At 40.4% G+C, this 17576-nt stretch overlaps 1 protein-coding gene across 5 annotated transcripts in view; it reads left to right on the plus strand.

Moving 5' to 3' along the window:
- Positions 1-17576, plus strand: part of LOC102297275 (chemokine-like protein TAFA-1) — a 131710-nt gene that overhangs the window by 2591 nt on the left and 111543 nt on the right. For all 5 annotated transcript variants that reach the window (XR_006052896.1, XR_006052895.1, XR_006052897.1 and 2 more), the window contains exon 2: positions 570-706. Coding sequence is in view for 1 of the 5 variants with exons in the window: in XM_014341102.2 (XP_014196588.1) it covers positions 583-706 (124 nt within the window). In the remaining 4 variants the exon portion in view is untranslated. The remainder of the gene's footprint in view (positions 1-569; positions 707-17576) is intronic.

The following is a 17576-nucleotide window of genomic DNA, read 5'->3' on the forward strand; positions in this document are numbered from 1 at the left end:
GGTATGCTGTGGAGAGAGGCCCTAATAACACCTGGAAAGGAGGAGAGCCTCATTATTCAATAAGGGCTAAGGCGTGTCTCCATATGCTGGCCCTCACCAGCCATTAGGCAGTCGCTGCACAAATCTGCGAGAAGGCTGCCTGTGCTTAGAAACACAGTCTTGCTGTTGTTTTTAATAACTCTGGTTTTCCTAAAAGGGGTGAATCATTCTTACAGTCTAAAAAAAATTGGAGGCAGGGTGTTTTTTTTCCCCGTGTTTCTTTGCTCTCCTTTTTGTGGTGTGATATTAGCATGTTAAAGTTTGTGTTTGACCGCTGGGATTTCCCTCAAAGCCCCTTTGTCGTCTTTTTCTTCCCATTAGCTGTGTTACTTTGAAAAAAACAAAACAAAGAACGGGTGACAGTATTCGACGCGGTGGTCTTGATGTGTGTGGTTGATGTCAGCATTGTTTGTCTTTTTGGCACATGAAATAAACACAGTGTGTGTTGTAAATATATATGGAGACATGCTGTAATACAACTCTGCCCCTGTCCCCCTGTTGTTTCTCCCCCGCGGCGTGCCATCCTGCAGACTCGGCCTTACCATGTCCTGGTTGTTGGCCATGTGGATTAGCCTCGGCTTCCTGCTGCTGTGCCAGGCAACTCTCTACCAGACCATCCAACAGCACCATGTGGCCCGGCCTGGTCGCACTGACATTCTCACCCTGGGTACGTGTCCCTCTTTGTCAGATTTCAGCTTCATAGCACCCTGTTACAGTGAAACATGGTGCCCTCTCCATGGGGCAGCAGTTGTCAGCTTTGGCTGTTTAAAAGGCAACAGCGAGACACTGCTGCAGTATGTCAGGATGATTTGCCACGGTACTGTACAAGATGATTCACTGTGCTCGCAGTCATACAAGATAAGCAAAGACAGCTACCTCTAATCATGCGTTATCCTAGGTTAATTTAATCAAACCTACCCATATACATTTTTTGCAACCTATTGGAGAAATATGGCTGCTGCGCCCCATCTCTGTGTGTAGACCTCAACGAGGACGACATCCTTTCAGCACTCCGAGTTAGCTAGTGGAACGATGATTCACAGTCGCGATGTGGAATTCTTGACTACTGCAGCGTGAATCTTGCTGGCACACTGTTACGAATAGGCCAAGCTGTAGAGAGAAATCCCCATTACTGTGCTGGTAGCCAGGGGAGCTTTGATCACTGCGGCTTAGATAGAAATGACAATTATGTTCCCCTCTTTTGCACTGGAAACATTTGGCAATTAAGCCCGACGCCTTGCTGCACTGTAAGGGCAAAAGGGGAGGTAGACACAGAGGTGGCTCTAATTCACTGATTACGGAGAAGCTTACCAGAATCGCTTATAGTGTATGTAGAACTGTTACATGGGAGGCGAAGGTTTTTAGAGCAAAGCAAGTGCTTTCCTTAAGCTTCTAACAATAAGTGCGACTTCTGTGCTGAACTCTTGTGCGGAGCGGAGCTTTCTGTGGATGCCAAGCGGCTGTTAAACATTGATGCTATCTTCTGCTTGGTTCCCTTTTGTGTGTGTTGCATTGCCAGGCAAAAAGACAGTAATTGAAGCACAGCAAGTGGAAAAAAAATCCAGCATTGAATTCTCTATGCTTGTGTTGAACATTGGTGGCTTTAAGCAGCATGTCAGAGAGCTGGCGTACTTTTTTCTGTGGAATAGCTGACACATGAAAATCCCAGCTATGATAGATAGAAAGTTCTCAAAGTATCCCAGCCCCGTTAATTGGAACAAGACAGTAAGGGATGAGCAATAGAGAGCTCAGAATGAATTTTTTAAAGGCTGCCTTCATTTTTTTTTTTTTACCCCCCTTTCCCTTCTCCTCCTCCTCCCTTTTTTTTGGGTTTGACTGGTTGGCAAGTCAAGCTTGGTGCCAAAGATGTACAAGGAAGTGCATGGCTCAGTAAATGTCTTTTTTGAATAATGCAGTGATCCCAAAGGGGCTGAGGGGGGGAAAAAGTAGTGGTTGGCCTCCACACCCTTCCTTGTACATTTAGAAGAGGCATCCAACCACAAGATGGTGATAGGGAAGGGTTTTTCCTGTCAGACAGATCAACTCATGCATTTACTGCACCGAGGAGGGTACAGGGATGTAAATGAAGTCTCGTCTTTAAGGCCATTATGCTGTGGCCTTTCCTCATGGGTGCTGTGGGGATACTGGAGCTGTGTTTAGGGTGCATTTCAGTAGCAAGTTTCAAACACAGAGATGGGTGATTGACCCAGATTTAATTCATGTTACTGGGGTGTTTCTGGTTGGGCCACTCAATTTTGAATAACATCTCTGGGATTCTCACTGAGACGGGTGCAATGAGTAATTTCTAGAAAACTTTAAAACTTAACAAACAGAGACAAATAGACAAGTGCAGAACAATGCACTTATAATCTTAGTCTGCCAGTGTATTATGAAGTTTTACAGTCCTAATCAGCAGACTTCCCAGCAGGCATTGTTCTATCACATCTGACTGCTCACAGAATGCATCCCCTCCAGCTGCTGTTGTCTGACTGGACAATTTACTGTATATCATGTTTTTTGGGTTTTTTTTTTTTCTAGAGGATTAAGCTGACATCAATCTTACTCATCCGTGAAGTGGCGTTAACCGATCTAACCAGAACTCCTCTCTCAGAATTGAAATGCTATGATGAATATTTGAATTAGAATTGATTTTATAATTTGAGAAGCTCTCTGGTTTCATTGAGGCCAGAACCCTCAGATATAAATAGATATGGCTATGTAGGACGTGGCAAGAAAGAGATGTCTTGCCTTGAAAAATCCATTGGCTTTCACGCTCTGCTGTTTTCCATAAGCGGATGTTTCTGTGTTTCTAAAGAATGATATCATGTGCTGCATGGTCCTACTGCAAGTTAAGTTTCAGTAGAGCTTTCCTCATGAAGCACTGAAACATATTTTGTGAATAGAAGTATAATGTTACATTAGACTAACATGCTTTATGTTTGCTATTAAGTCACAATTTTTAAAAGATACATTTCATTGAGATGATGATGCTGAAATTGGAGGTTGGTACCTTTAAAGAAAACATGCCCTGAAATTACTTTGCATGGCTCTGTGAATGCAGCTTGGCAGACTGCCTGAGAAACTGAGTGGTACAAAAGCTAACAAACAAAAAACCCACAGCGAAGGGGCTGTGTGGGTATATATATGAGGAGGGGAAGTGAAGGTCATGTTATCTTCCAGCCTGTTGAAGCAGCTAACAGTTTTTGAGAAATCAGCTTCTCTGCCTCCTGCAACAGTAACTCACAGCACACGTTAAAATAAGGCACCACAGATTGGGCGAAGATTTCACATTGCACTTGTTTGTTTATTTATTTCTCCAAACGTTTCAGTGACAAATCGCCATAGACACAGCTGATGCTGCGATTGAGTAACGAGTTGCCCGACTGCTTCGTCACCTGCTCGGGAAGCGCGGCGCCGCACTCTCTCCCGCGAGCCTCCGCTTCACACAGCCTCCCGCGTGTCCTGCTCGTGCGGCTGAAGATTGATGGTGCCCTGATTCTGGGAAGCCAATTCTGGTCTCTCAAGAAATAATCCACTACATTGACAGATGAGCTGAATGTGACATGACACACACAAGCCTGGCTATGCACTCTCCCCACCTGCCAGCACAGTGAGCACAAGTTCTCATTGCCAAGAGTGCTGCTGCACAAACCAGGCCACTCTTGATAAATAGTACTGGTTTTCAGTGTAACCAATTTGCATTTACATTGTCAGTGCATTTGCTGGCAGAAGTTAATGGAGAATTTGTGCCTCCTAATGATAAAATGAAACACGCTCCCTAATGCGTTGTCTGATAAGAGTTTTGTCATTAAGTTATACTTAGCAGGTGCTCTACCTATTTACCCTTGCTGCATGCATGAAGTCAGCGTACAGTTTATAATATATCAATACCAAGAGGGGCAGTCTTGATATAACAGCACCTTAGCCGCTGCTTTGTTTTATTATTTATTATTATTTAAGAGAGACTTGGATCTAATAGAGCAGGTGCAGCTGTAAAACTAACTAGGCTGTCACACCCTGACAGGATCCGGTTTTATTCTCCAAATTCCTCGTCAGCTGCAGTGCTGCGGTGTATCTGCATTGTTACAGAACTGCACTTGTACTAATTATGTTATCTGGTGTTCGTCAGAGAAAAAAACAATTGGAATATGAAATCAACTGTGAGTGTCAGCTGTAAATGCACTGATTTAAAAAAAAAAGTTTATTTATTTTATTTTTTTCATGGACGTGAAACATGTTACACGTAAAAACACAAAAGGGGGCTATGATCTAACTGAAAAGGCTGATAAATAATGCAGTGGTGCTGCTGTTATGTTTTTATCCATTGATCTGAAATGGACTGTAAAGTCTAATCCCAGATGATTGGAATGCATTTTAATGAGCTCATTGTTCAATGTGGCATAATGCTCTGTCGCTGTAGAAGTTTTCTTTGAGGTGGAAAATAAAAACCCCTCCACGTAATTACTTTGATTAGCCAAGATGCATCACATGGTCAAGTAAGGGCAACAGCATAACCGTAAGCAGGGATGTTGGTTAAATTAGGCAGCATGTCTCCAGCTCTGAGAACACATCCTGTCAAAACACCACAGAGCTTAACTCTAACTTTATGTAACAGTTAGATGTATGGAGTTTTCTAGGGAGATAAAAAACAGACGGGATACAGGGTGTTAAACCTAAACTATGAAACTGATTTAGGAAAGCTGCCAGATTGGTAAATGAGGATAGCACTGACATCTGGAAGCTGTACATATACACAGTATGAACTGATTTTTTATTATTTTTTTTACTTCAGAAGATATACGATTTCTCTTGCAGCACTTTGGAACTCTAAGAAATTAACTTCACAGATTTAAGAACCAAACGCACACACAGTTTTTTTTTCTTTAAAACTTGGAACTCATTTCCATAGTTGTCACACTCCTCATTACAATAGCTCGGAGTTAGCGGCGCGAACAGGCGGAGGAACGCACAGTGGCAATCTCGTCACTTTGGTGCTTTTGAACAGCCGATCCATCCGTGCTACCCACAGGAAGGTAGGAGCGCATAGGCTGCGTTCTCGTCATCGAATCAGCTTTATTTGCATCCTCATTAAACGATGGGGACTAATTAGTGTGAGAATTTATGGCAAAAGAAAATTCAATGTAATTACAGTCACTTGAATGGATGATGCCTTAATCTTATTTTTGCAAAGTGGATGAAAAGGAATTTTTTTTTATCTGCTTGGCAGCGTTTGTGCATTGGTGAATATTGAAATACAACGTAGTACAGTACAAGACACACACACACACACACACACACACACACACACACACACACACGCACACACATTTAAATCAATAATATGCAAGGTTCTGGTATGACCTCTGAATAAGCTCAGTTTTCTTGTTTGTTAAGTTTTATCTGTTATCTTTTTTTTGTAAATGAATATTTAGTCAGTCTGTGTGTGTCTTTTTTAAAATAGCATTTTTTCCCCCAAAAGAAAAAAAAAGAACCAAAATGTAACTACTGGGTGATGAAAATCATAAATTACATATCACACAAATTCAATTAGAACCATTCATTTTGCGAACATGACATCTACAAATCCGGCCTTTTGCCAACAAAGGAAGTGAAATCCTATAATCTACCTCCACATGGGATTATAATTGCTTTGAAAATGGCAGGCTTAGGTGGAGAGCTCATCAGCGCTATGTGATCGCTCACATTTTATCACACAGCATGCCCTTCAAGGTAATGAAAGCAACCTTTCTAAAAAACTAGGCAATAACTGTCTGATCATTTAGGTGCTGAGCAGCACTCTCTTCACACCAGTCACCCCCACCACCGCCGCCGCCGCCACCACCGACTCTTCATCCTCTTGCCGCCCATTCCCCAGCCCACCCCTCCTTCATCTCCTCGTCTCTATCGGCCCTTCAGACGATTTGTCATGGATCAGATGAGACAATTTGTCATGGATTAGTGCACTTAAATGTCTGTGTGATAGTGGAAGCAGTCACTGGAAAAGCTTAGGAATCCTATTACACTGCGTTTTATGGCCGGCAAGAGGGGAGAAAGGACTGTAGGTTGAACTGGTGCTTTCTATCGCCTGTGCACCATTTCTTGACTTTTTTTTCTCCCCTCCACACATAATCAGATATTCACTTAGAGGTGAGCTTCACTAATGTGTCAAACTGGAAAAGTAGATGAGCTTCTCTGTGTTCTTTCCTGAGTAACCACTTCTAAAATGACCAAATCTCAGGTAACTGTCAAACTTTTTTATTTTTTTGCACAGTACAGTCGCATTGTACAATCTGCCTTACTGATAGATGTGTCACCAGCTGTGACTTTATTGAAAATGCCACTTGCATCTGTTAATGAATGAATGAATGAAGATTCACTGCTTCATGTGCCCCCTCGACAAACGTAGTCCGATTCACCTGTGACAGTTCTGCCGTGTCATTGGGATTTATTTACTCAGCGAGCGGTCTTTTTCCATCTGAAGCCTTTAACTGCGTGTGCTCGGGAGTATTTTTCACAATCCTGGAGTGATTAGATGGTAGATTAGATCCTGTTCTTTTCTGATGTTAGATAATTGTGACACACTGAGTGAGCAGGTGCTATCGAGCATGGGTGGCTCACTTCACCAATTATTTTTAAGAATGTGAAGAGCATTAAAATAGACAGGTCTCACATCGCCCAGCTGTCTAGCAGCATACCGAGATACACATCTGTGTCTTATTATCCCATGTTTATCTCAGAGTAGTCCAGTTACATGTAGCACATCCATTCTATTTATACAAAGCATATAGTTACTATATCATACATCACTGCCATCTTTATTCATACAGTAGCTACGTGCGGCTTCCCGATTGCCTCCGGGCTCCTCGAGCCCTTCAGTAGCATCTCACTGAAGTGAAATGGGTTGCTTATGCTAATGGAGCGAAAAGACACAATGCCAGGTAATTGTGATGCAAAAGAGCTACTCCGCCGCATCAGTTAAAACCACTGCAGGGGACAAATGTTACTCATTCAGTGTTTTGTTTGCAGAGGTCTCACTTTGCCCGAGCAACTCATTTATCCAGTGGCAGTCAAATTAGGTTTGTCTTAACCGTGCTACAGGTCTTCTTCTGGTAAGCCATTCCAGTGAGGCTTTTAAATCGCGCATTGCTTTGTACATGTCGTTGTCGTCACTGTCCGGCAAATGTGAACAGACAGCAAACAGATCCTAAAGACAAGTTTCATTCTGTCATGACGTCATCATCACTGTTTTAGCAATGAACTTGAAGCTCATGCAAGGGAAAGGGCCATTTTACTGATTCGTCCCACCCCCTCAGTTCCCCCTCTGATGGTTTGCAGTGTACACAGATAAAAACATTGCGTCTAGTCTGAAGTAATCAATTCTGTTTTCGTTTTATTGAGCGAGCAGCGGTGAGGGAGTTTACCTTTTGAGTGTCTTAAGTAGTTATACTTAAAAATCTTCCTTTAAAGCACATCATGAAAGGCAATGTGAGAATTATTACACAACTTCTGCAGTTTCTTGGTGCTCAATAAAGATTTGTAGGCTCTTTTATCCTATTTTTCCATTTGACAGCATGCAACTTTATTTTAATATATAAACTCAGTAGACACTTCATTAGGTACACCAAATAAAAGTTGCTGGATCCACTTTTGCCTTCAGAGCTGCTTTAATTCTGTGTGGGATCAATTCAACAAAATGCTGGAAACATGGTCTATTTGGATTTTTGACATGATAGCATCAAAGAGTTGCTGCAGATTTGTCAGCTGCACATCCATGATATGAATCTCCCATTTCACCAAAGGAGCTCTATTGGATTGAGATCTGGTGACTGTGGATGCCATTTAAGTACAGTGAACTCAATGTCATGTTCAACAAACCAGTTCGAGATGATTTGAGCTTTGTGACACGGTGCTTTATCCTGCTGGACGCAGCCTTTTGAAAATGGGTACACTGTGGTCATAAAGAGATGGACATGGTCAACAACAAGACTCAGGTAGGCTGTGGCGTTTAAGCGATGGGGAGTTGGTCCCAAGGGGCTCAACGTGTGTCAAGAAAATAATATCCCCTGTACCATTACACAGTAATGCCAAGAGCACCAGCCTGAACCTTTGATACGAGGATCTCTGGTTTCTTTTTATTTATGCCATAGTCTGACGCTACTATCTGAATGTCTCAACAGAAATCAAAAGTCATCAGACCTGGCAACATTTTTCCAGTCTTCTGTCCAATTTTGGTGAGTCAGTGTAAATTGTTACCACAGTTTCTAAACCTAAGTCTGCTGCTGTAGCCCTTCTGCTTCAAGGTCCGATGCTAACTGGGTAAAAAGAAAGGTTGCCAGGTTGTACTTTCTGAGATGCTTTTCTCCGTATATTGGTTCTAACAAGTGGTTTTTTGAGTTAATCTTGCCTTTCTGTCAGTTCAAAACAGTCTGTTCATTCTCATCTATGGTATGTGTGTATAATATGCATTGCAACTGAAATTTCTAAGTTCTAATAATGCTGTTTCTGCATCAGGAAATGGCTTAACTACTGTATGCTACTTTCTCTGCACCAGTAAACAAACAAACAAACAATGTTTGCTACCAGCTAGTGAATGTAGTGAAGGAATTGCCTGCTAAAAATAAGATATCTTCTTCAGATATTAGAGGAGACCAAAACATAATGAATATTGGACTTCAAGTGGACACGAACACCACTCTGAATGAAACCTATCTTGTTGCCTTTTATATGCACACCTTACTTCTAAACACTCATGCCATATTCATATTTAGACCTTCTGTGTTTCAAAAATTGCTTTCACACTTCTAATAACATGAAATTTCAGTTGCATATTTGTTGCCAGGGAGACTCCATTTTTCAGTCCAGTCCAGTCATTCGAGCCCTGACTATGGGACAAAAATGGATTATGGGGTTTGGAATTATGGAAACAGAAATCTCTTGCTTGAATATGTCCCCACTTGTCAAACGAATGATTGAAAGTCTGTCTAAATTTTCCACCCGGGATGCTCTGTCAGCATTAGCTGAGGTCTATTTGTCTTGTCTGATGTGTCTGGATGAATCTGTGCGACTGCTGGGCCGAGGCACCACCGTATTGTCTTATCACAGCTTTATCTGACAGCAGACGCTCTAATAATGGAAGTTAGGTTGAGATGTCACAGCTAACTATTTATCACCGCTGTACAGAGTAAGACACATGAGATGGACACAGCCAAATGCTTGTATAAACAGACAGGAAATCATATTTTAATCTGCTCCAACCACCATGTTTTAGAGTTTTCTCGCTATTTTGCATCTCGTATTAATATGCCAGTCACTCATACTGTACACAGTAACAATGGTGACAGACTGCTGAAAAAGGAGGAGGAGAATTAGTGTCCATGGGCCCTGTAGTGTATCTTCATTTGCCACAGTATCTGCAGCACATGTCAGGTTCACTGAACATGGCTCAATACCCCAGTGCCTTTTGGCCAGGAGAGCCAGAGAATGAAGGATGAGGTGGCAATTGCATGTGTCTGTCTCTAGCCTAATGACCCAGCGGAGCTGCGCATCTCACTCGCTGCCTCATTCTTTTCTTCTGTGCCCTTTCTCTTTCTCTTGCCCCGGACATCCTGTTTTTATTTATTTGCCTGATCTCTTATTATTCTTATGCACATTAGTCTTATTTGTACAGACGCAGGCTCCCCTATATGTCAGTTTCATTTGAGGTGTTAGTAAAAAACAAAAAAGAAACAAAAAAGCTGTGCTTAGCTCCAATTATCTTAAAATTTGCAGTGTGCGTTTGAAAGGAAATAATATTTAGAACCTCAGGCAACCAGGCAGGCTGTGTAGGATTTTTCTCCTCCTCGTCTCACATCCCAGAGGTTTAAGTGGTTTGAGGAACTGAGCTTTTTCCAACAAAAAGACCTTTTGACCTGCTTTCTGTAAGTTCTGTGAGTTGAGTTTAAATGAGAATTAATGCCTGCTCCGAGGAACTTTTTCAGCCTTCTCCCAAAAGGCATCAACAAAAGTATGAGGTTGCCGTACATGTGTATAAAAGAAGAGTGTTATTGGAACCGAGCTAATAGAACGGAATACCTTTGCATGCTCTCTTTGATCATAACATCTTTTTCCCATCCTTGTGGATTTCAGCCCTCTCCGAGGCATACACCGCGAGGCACACATGCATGCTAAATAAAGAGAGCTGGAACAGTACCGATGCAAAACAGTTTCCCTCACCTCATCTTTTATGATAATACAATTTTTTTTCCCTCCGTGTCCTTGTGGAGTCCACATCAAGGCCTGTGAGCTTAAGCTCCTTCGTGAAAGACAAACAAAAACATCAACTGTTATGCTGCAGATGAGTTTTTGTGGGATATTCAAGCTAAGATCGGGTTCAAAGTTATTTCCTTGCTTATATCTACACAGAGGATGCACGTCTGTATTAAGGATTTAGTGCACAGGTATACTGTGCAGGTCAATGTATAGACCTAAGGTTAATGACAAAAAACAATGTAGCGGCTGCATTAGATACTCTGGTTTGATGCAGTTAATGCTCTACCCGATTCATGCTGTATACACGATTTCCTTTGACAAGCTAACTGCTGCATTATTTCTCCCAAGTCATTTTGTATTTCAGCCATTTATGTCCCACATTTGTGTATATGTGGGTGACTTGGCAAGAGCATGCAATGAAAATTCTACTCATAGAGCCAATGTGCTCCGCTCTTGTCAAGAAAAAAAAGGGCTTTAGTTTCACTCTCAGCAGATCCAAAGAATCATCGTATCTGTGTAGTGTTTTGCTGAACAGAGAAGGAGAACCTCTGGCTAACATACTGTATTTTACCTTTTAGTGTTACATTCCACCTCTTCCCTCGTCTTACTGGGTACAGCCCTTGCATAGAGCTACGCTCATATCTCAAAACAACTCCCCCTCTTCTCTGGGGTGCAATCAAAGCATCGGTTTTTGATTTAGCTGAATAAAATACAGAAAATGTTTTGTGATACAGTCAGTGGACTGAAAAGAACTTGTCTGGCTTGATGCTACATTTTCCTTTTTTTTTTTTTTGCAGAATGCATGTCAGGCAGAGAGCTGGCAGAAAGGGATAAAACTAGCCTATTCAATCACTATCTTAAGCCGTTTTCACACACGAAAGAGAGAATCAAGCCTGGGCTTTGTCCGAAATTGCCCTTTCTCAGATGTAGCACGCAACAGGAGAGTCTCTGTGTCAGATACGTTCATACTGGAAAACCACTGTTTGGTTTAAGCCAAGGGGTAGAGCCTGGGTAGAGCCTGGGTAGAGCGTGAAAGAGGCAGAACCAGGCGGCAACCTCTGGGGCTTAAAAAGGAAGCCATGGCCAGTTGAAAAGCTCCAAAAGCAAGTCGGTCTCCATATGGTTATGTTAAAATGCACAACTTTAAAGCAGAAATGAAAAGTTTACTCCCCAGTTTAAAAATGCATTTGGTTTCTATTGCTAATTTTGTAGCTTCACATCAATTTAAATAGTGTTAAGGGTTAAATATATGTTTTACTAAGGCTGTGCACACCTGTATTGATATTTTGAGAGTGACACATGCAGCTGTAGCCAGTAGCTGTCTGCTAGATGGCACTCAGCTAATTTCCATCCCTATGCTGGAACCATGTTTGTGATCTTAGTGCCTTTTGAAGCATTTTAATGCAATTATCTAAAAACGATTTTATTGTGCAAATGCAAGTTGTTTAAATCTTGTTTACAGTGTATTTATTCTAAAAAAGTGTAAGTCGTACTAAACCTTTGATAGGCAAACGTGTGGAAGGACCATGAACCTAAGCAACACTTCTGTGCATTATTCTTCCATCTGGCTGTATATTGGATAAGTTCACATCTTGTTCACGTTTCTTTGCATGACTGAGAATAACCTTAGCATGAAACATGGCTTAAGCAGGGGATGCTGCTTTTAACAGTTTGTTGGGGTGGTGATGAGCTGTGCACGTGCTGGCAGCCAGTCACGCCAGACTGTGTCTCTGTGCAGCAGAATGTTGCTATAGTGATGTTATTACAATTTTGGATGTTTCACATGAGAGGGCAGACAGCGTTTTCTTTTTTTTTTTCTAAACTGTTCAGCAAATGAGAAATGTCACCCAAAGCATCAGCGAGGGCAGGATTAAGGGAGTACAAATCCAAAGAGCTATAACTATTTGTTACACTGGCATAATGCAGTTGGTGGTATATACCAAAGGGTAGACGAGTAAATGCTAAAAGTGCGGCGGTAAAGACATACTTAGTGAAGGCAAAGGAAAGGAAATGTGTGAAAGGAAGCCTCCGAAAAAGGAATTAGTTGGTTGAGATGGAAACAGAAAATATATCCGTTCCATTCAGCACCCTTTGACTTGCAACAAGGCTTCACAACCTTGAACCTTCTGTTTGTTAGTGCCCTAGTCTGATGGTATCTAGGTGTTAAGATGTGTGTCATACAGCTTCCAGCTCTATCAAATGCTGTTACCTTTTGTGACTCACAGGAATTTTCAGTGTTATACACCTTTAAAAAAAAAATAAGAACTTGTTTTCATTGCTATGGTAATCATCAACGCGCAAGCTGTATTTGAATGGGGTTTTTGTGTTTGTTTGTTTTGATTTTTTAAATATGTGAATGTGAGAGTGTCTCTCTGTGTTAGCCCTGTGACCAGCTGATGACATGACATGTACCCTGCTTCTGGCCTGATGATACCTGAGACAGACTCCAGCTGTTCTGTGACCGTGAAATGGATAAGCAGAAGAAGATGGAACTAGGAAATACTAATCCAATGTTCATTATTTATTATACATCATTATTTTTTTATTTTTTTATTACTCTAAGACAGATGTTGGCTAACATTACCATTCAGGTACAGTCGCATATAACCAGTTAGGTTAGCTTAGGTGTAATCATATCTTGTTTTGCACAGTAAAGTTTGAGAAGTTAGTTTTCCTAGCTTTCTACCCACAGTCCCAGAACTGTGAAAACATTCAGTGTTATTTGTATTTTTTTTATTTTGTGTTTGCTTGCTTTTATATTTTAAATTTAAGATGAATTGCACTATATGGACAAAAGTATTAATTCATTTAACTTCAGTTCCACTTAATTTATATAGAGTCAAATCACAGCAACAGCATCTCCAGGTGCTTTATATTGTAAGGTAAAGACCGTACAATAATGCAGAGAAAACTACAACAATTAGACATACACAATCACTTGGTGACAGTGGGAAGGAAAAACTGTCACGGCTGAGCAGCTGGTGTGTTTGTGGTGTGGACCCAAAAAGCAGACATGGAAGAGAGGAAACTAAGTATTACAAAAAGTGAGCCATTTATTAGGTTGAATACCGAAACAGAAAAACAAGGCAAGGTGAACAAAGGTGAAACTAAACTAAAACCTCAACTGGGATAAGCTAACACTAACATGAAAACTTGAACATGAATCAGAACGGGTACATGCAAAAACTATGGCGAGAGACCTGAACATGAACCGAAGCTTGAAAATAATTAAAATAACTAAGTACATGAATCTTGACAAAACAGACGACCCGACACTGAATGGAGGAAGACTTGAGGGAAATGAGAAGACCTGGGGGAAACAGCTGACACAAATGAACCTGAACGACACAGCGGAAGTACAACTAGACACACTGAACATGGAACACCAGACCCTTCAAAGTAAAACAGGAAACATAACAGAACGTAGACAAGACAACACAAGCTTGACAATGTTAACACAGAAATGACACATGACAGACTGCACAGGGGACAGGAAAAGACTCATGAGTCAGGAGCTATAGAAGAAACATAAACTAGACTAAAACTCAACTAAGACCCTAACTAAATAACAAAACAAGCACATAACATTATTGCAATGTAACATATGAAAATCAAAAATACAAAATAAACTCAAAATGCTTTTTAAATTAGCTTTAATCTTTTAATTTTATGAACATTGCATTAAGCAAAAATTAAATTATATGCAACGGTCTTTGACTTGAAGTTGAAATTGTTTAACATTTAAACCTATTTTCTGCGTATTTCAGCATGTAAAATAAAATGTTTTGTGTTTACACTCACTCTTTGTAAACGGATGCAAGTAAAGCACAGCAAAGAATAAATAAAATCAAAGATGAAGAAGAAGAAGTTTTCTTCCCACGCAGAGTTTACCGCGGACGCTAATGCTTTTGTCACTTCTTACGGAATAAAACTTGAAGTAATGTAAGTACTTCCAAGCTTTAAACGCTGCATGGTCGTACTGTCTCCCGAACTCCATATTATCCATTGCTGATCTACACACGTCTGGTGCTGCTACGGACGTCACACACGCCTACACCATTGTCATGTGACACTCTCACAAACAAAAACACGCAGCATGCTTACGGGAAAGTGTGCTAGTAATCTATGATCCAGTTAATTCTGTAAATAGTTGAACCTATAAAAACATGAAAAATAGTATTTTATTGAGATTCTTTACTAGACACAAATAAAACACTAGGAGGAATAATGGAGAGATTTACACCAAACAAATTCTTCTTTACCAAATTTCCCCTTGTGGGACAATTAAAGGATTATTCTATTCTATTCTATTCTATTCTATTCTAAAGAAATAAAATGTAAAGAATTAAAAGAAAATAAATGTATTGATCAATAGAGAAATGTAACAACCTTAATCGTTTAAAGCGGATACACATTTTAAGTTTCTAGCTCCAAAGTGTGTGTGATAAATGTATCACCTACCTGTAGGAAAAACACATGTGGAATTAACTTGAGTCCCACTTCAGCACTGAATCAATGAGGGGAGATTTTGTGGATCTGGAGGAGATGAAAGCTCAACAGTTGAATCTATCAGATGTTATTCAATGACAGCAACGGAAAGTAAGGGGACCTCTTTTAGGGCTGCTCAATTAATCGAATTTTAATCACGATTACGATCTGGGCTTTCAACGATCATTAAAAATGACTGAGCCGATTATTAGCCCCTCCCTCATTTATCCGCGACACCTTAAAGGCCGGTCCGTGAAAATATTGTCGGGCATAAACCGGTCGTGGCGCAAAAAAGGTTGGAGACCGCTGATTAAGAGGACCCGAGGGAAGCTCGGAAAGCTAAGCAGGAGTTATTTGGAGAGGAGAGTGACGCCGTTGGTTGAAAAGAGGTAAAAAAAAACTTCAGTGGTGTTGCACACTATGTTATATTATTTTTTAAAGTCATTGTTAACCTTTAAATCGGTGCAGAACCACGTAAGCTAGCGCAATAATTTTTTTTGCATATGAAACCGGAGGAGTTGTACTTACATCTTATGCCATCAGCTTGTCCTCGGTCACAGTTTCCTTCCACATATAGCTTTGCAAAAATTGCATAAAAAGCGCTTGCAGGAACAAAAACATAATATTCCAGAAACACGCTTTGCCGATCCGATCAGCTGTTCGTAACACTTCCCACAGTGAAACAGACGTCAGCGCGAACTATCGCATGTCCGCCATTTCCTGGCCGAAACCGGAAGTGACGTCATTTTCGCGGAAATGTAGTTTTTTACTTGTAGGCCTTAAAAGCCTATACTGGTCATGTTTGACTTTTCTGAATAGTTTCTGGGATGCTTAGAACTCAAATTGCACTGCTGGAAATAGTTTATTTTGATGCACCTGCTGTTTTCTTTGCAAATTTGCATCATAGGATTGTTTTTTCGTTTTTCCTGCAGTATATAAAAATTGTGTATCTCCAAAATAAAACTATGAAGACACTCAAAATAAATTTCCTGTTGTTGTAAACTATTTTTTGCAACTTTTTTGTATTTAAAGTTTTGAGGGATAAACCTCTTAAATTTCTCCAAGTAGAAATATATGTAAAAAACAAAAAAATATTTCAATTTTTTTGTAGTTTATTGCACTTTTTTGCAATTAATGTAGTTACTATGGACTTAATGCATACATATTATTAAAATATGGGCTATAACAGTTGTATAGCAACTCGAAATGCTCCCACAAATGGCACTACAACATGAAAAAAATTATATCAGCTCTGGCGGACTTGGTTCTATAGTAGGTCTTAAAGGGTTAAATAAATATCGTCAAATAATCAAGATCTCAATTTCAGTGAAAATAATCATGATTATCATTTTTGCCATAATCGAGCAGCCCTAACCTCTTTCATTCTTTCTACCCAAAGGTGTACTGTGCTAATGTTAGTGATGCTAATGGCATTCACAATGGAAACAAATTTCTAGTTAGGAATCGCAAGCTTTTGTGAACACACCTACAACTTGAATGTGATAGGGAATGATTGCAGGTGCCACAGCTCTCTGCCAGGACTCTTAAACTACATGGGAGAGCTGCAATAAAACCACCTATAGAATCATTTATATGTAAGAGCCTTAAAGTAGGAATGTGGCTTTCATGTGTACTCGACATGTGAAAGATAGAAATCAAAATAAGAGACAGGAGTTGTAGGTTTAATATTGATAACAGTGTGAAACATTTAGGAAGCAGACGGGAATGACTCAGTAATTGTGTTAAATTCTTATTGCTACCTAGGCAGAATGCTTTCCCTCATGCTTTGAGGTTGGATACAAGAGTGAATTAAAATTCATGGATGTGCGGCTCTTGTTCACGAGTGCCAGCTAGAGGAGGCAACGATGTATTTTAACAGAAAATTCTGACAGTCAATTTCACGTCCCTATCCAAAGATTACACTACCATCCATCATCATTTACCACTTACCTGTTACACGTCATTTGTCACAAGATCCCAGTTGCCATCTTAAATCCGTTTCCTCTGGACATTTGCATGGCTGAACTCACCTCTTTGTGTTCGCCTGTGTTTGTTTGTGAGAGAGAGTGGGATAAGAAAATGAGCTTATGTGTATGCAAAAGAACAAGGTAGGATGCGTCTGGCTGAGCCAGCAAACCAGCTTGCTGTAGCACTCTTGCTGAACCCCAGCCAGACAGATGGCATCCATTTGATCAGGGAGATACTGTAATGGTGGGCCAGGAGCAGCTAAGAGAGGTTGTTATAGGGTCTTCACGAGCAGGCCACACTCCCCATCTGCCAGACAGTGAAGATTTTAACCTTTTTTAAAAGCATTCCTTATTTTGCCCTGCCGCTTCACTGATGGGTTTGCTGAGGAGCCAGATCATTGTCTCAGAGCATATAAATGCATATTCATTTCATATGAACAGACCTGTACACATGGATAGGTGTAGGTGTTTTTAAATGTTTTGTTTTTGCATTTTCCCATTTAAAGAGAAAATTCACCAGTATAGCCACAGTTGTAATTGCTAAATTACTTTTAAAGAAAGTATGAAGTTTCGTGTCAAAGTAAGATGTCGGCGTTGGGCAGCTTTATAAAGCAAGCTTTCTTTGGCAGTTTACCCACCACTCCACACACGAACACACACACACACGCACACGCACGCACACACACACACAAACACACACACACACACACACACACACACCGGAGGTAAGTAATTATTTATAAAAAACAAAACACACTATGCACTTAAAAAGAAATCACATTAATTGCAGCAACTTTTGTTGTTTCTTTTTTTTTTTTTTTTTTTTTTTTTTTT

The sequence above is a fragment of the Haplochromis burtoni genome, unplaced genomic scaffold, assembly GCF_018398535.1.
Source record: "Haplochromis burtoni strain Fernald_Lab_line unplaced genomic scaffold, NCSU_Asbu1 Contig_451, whole genome shotgun sequence".
Taxonomy (NCBI): Eukaryota; Metazoa; Chordata; class Actinopteri; order Cichliformes; family Cichlidae; genus Haplochromis; species Haplochromis burtoni.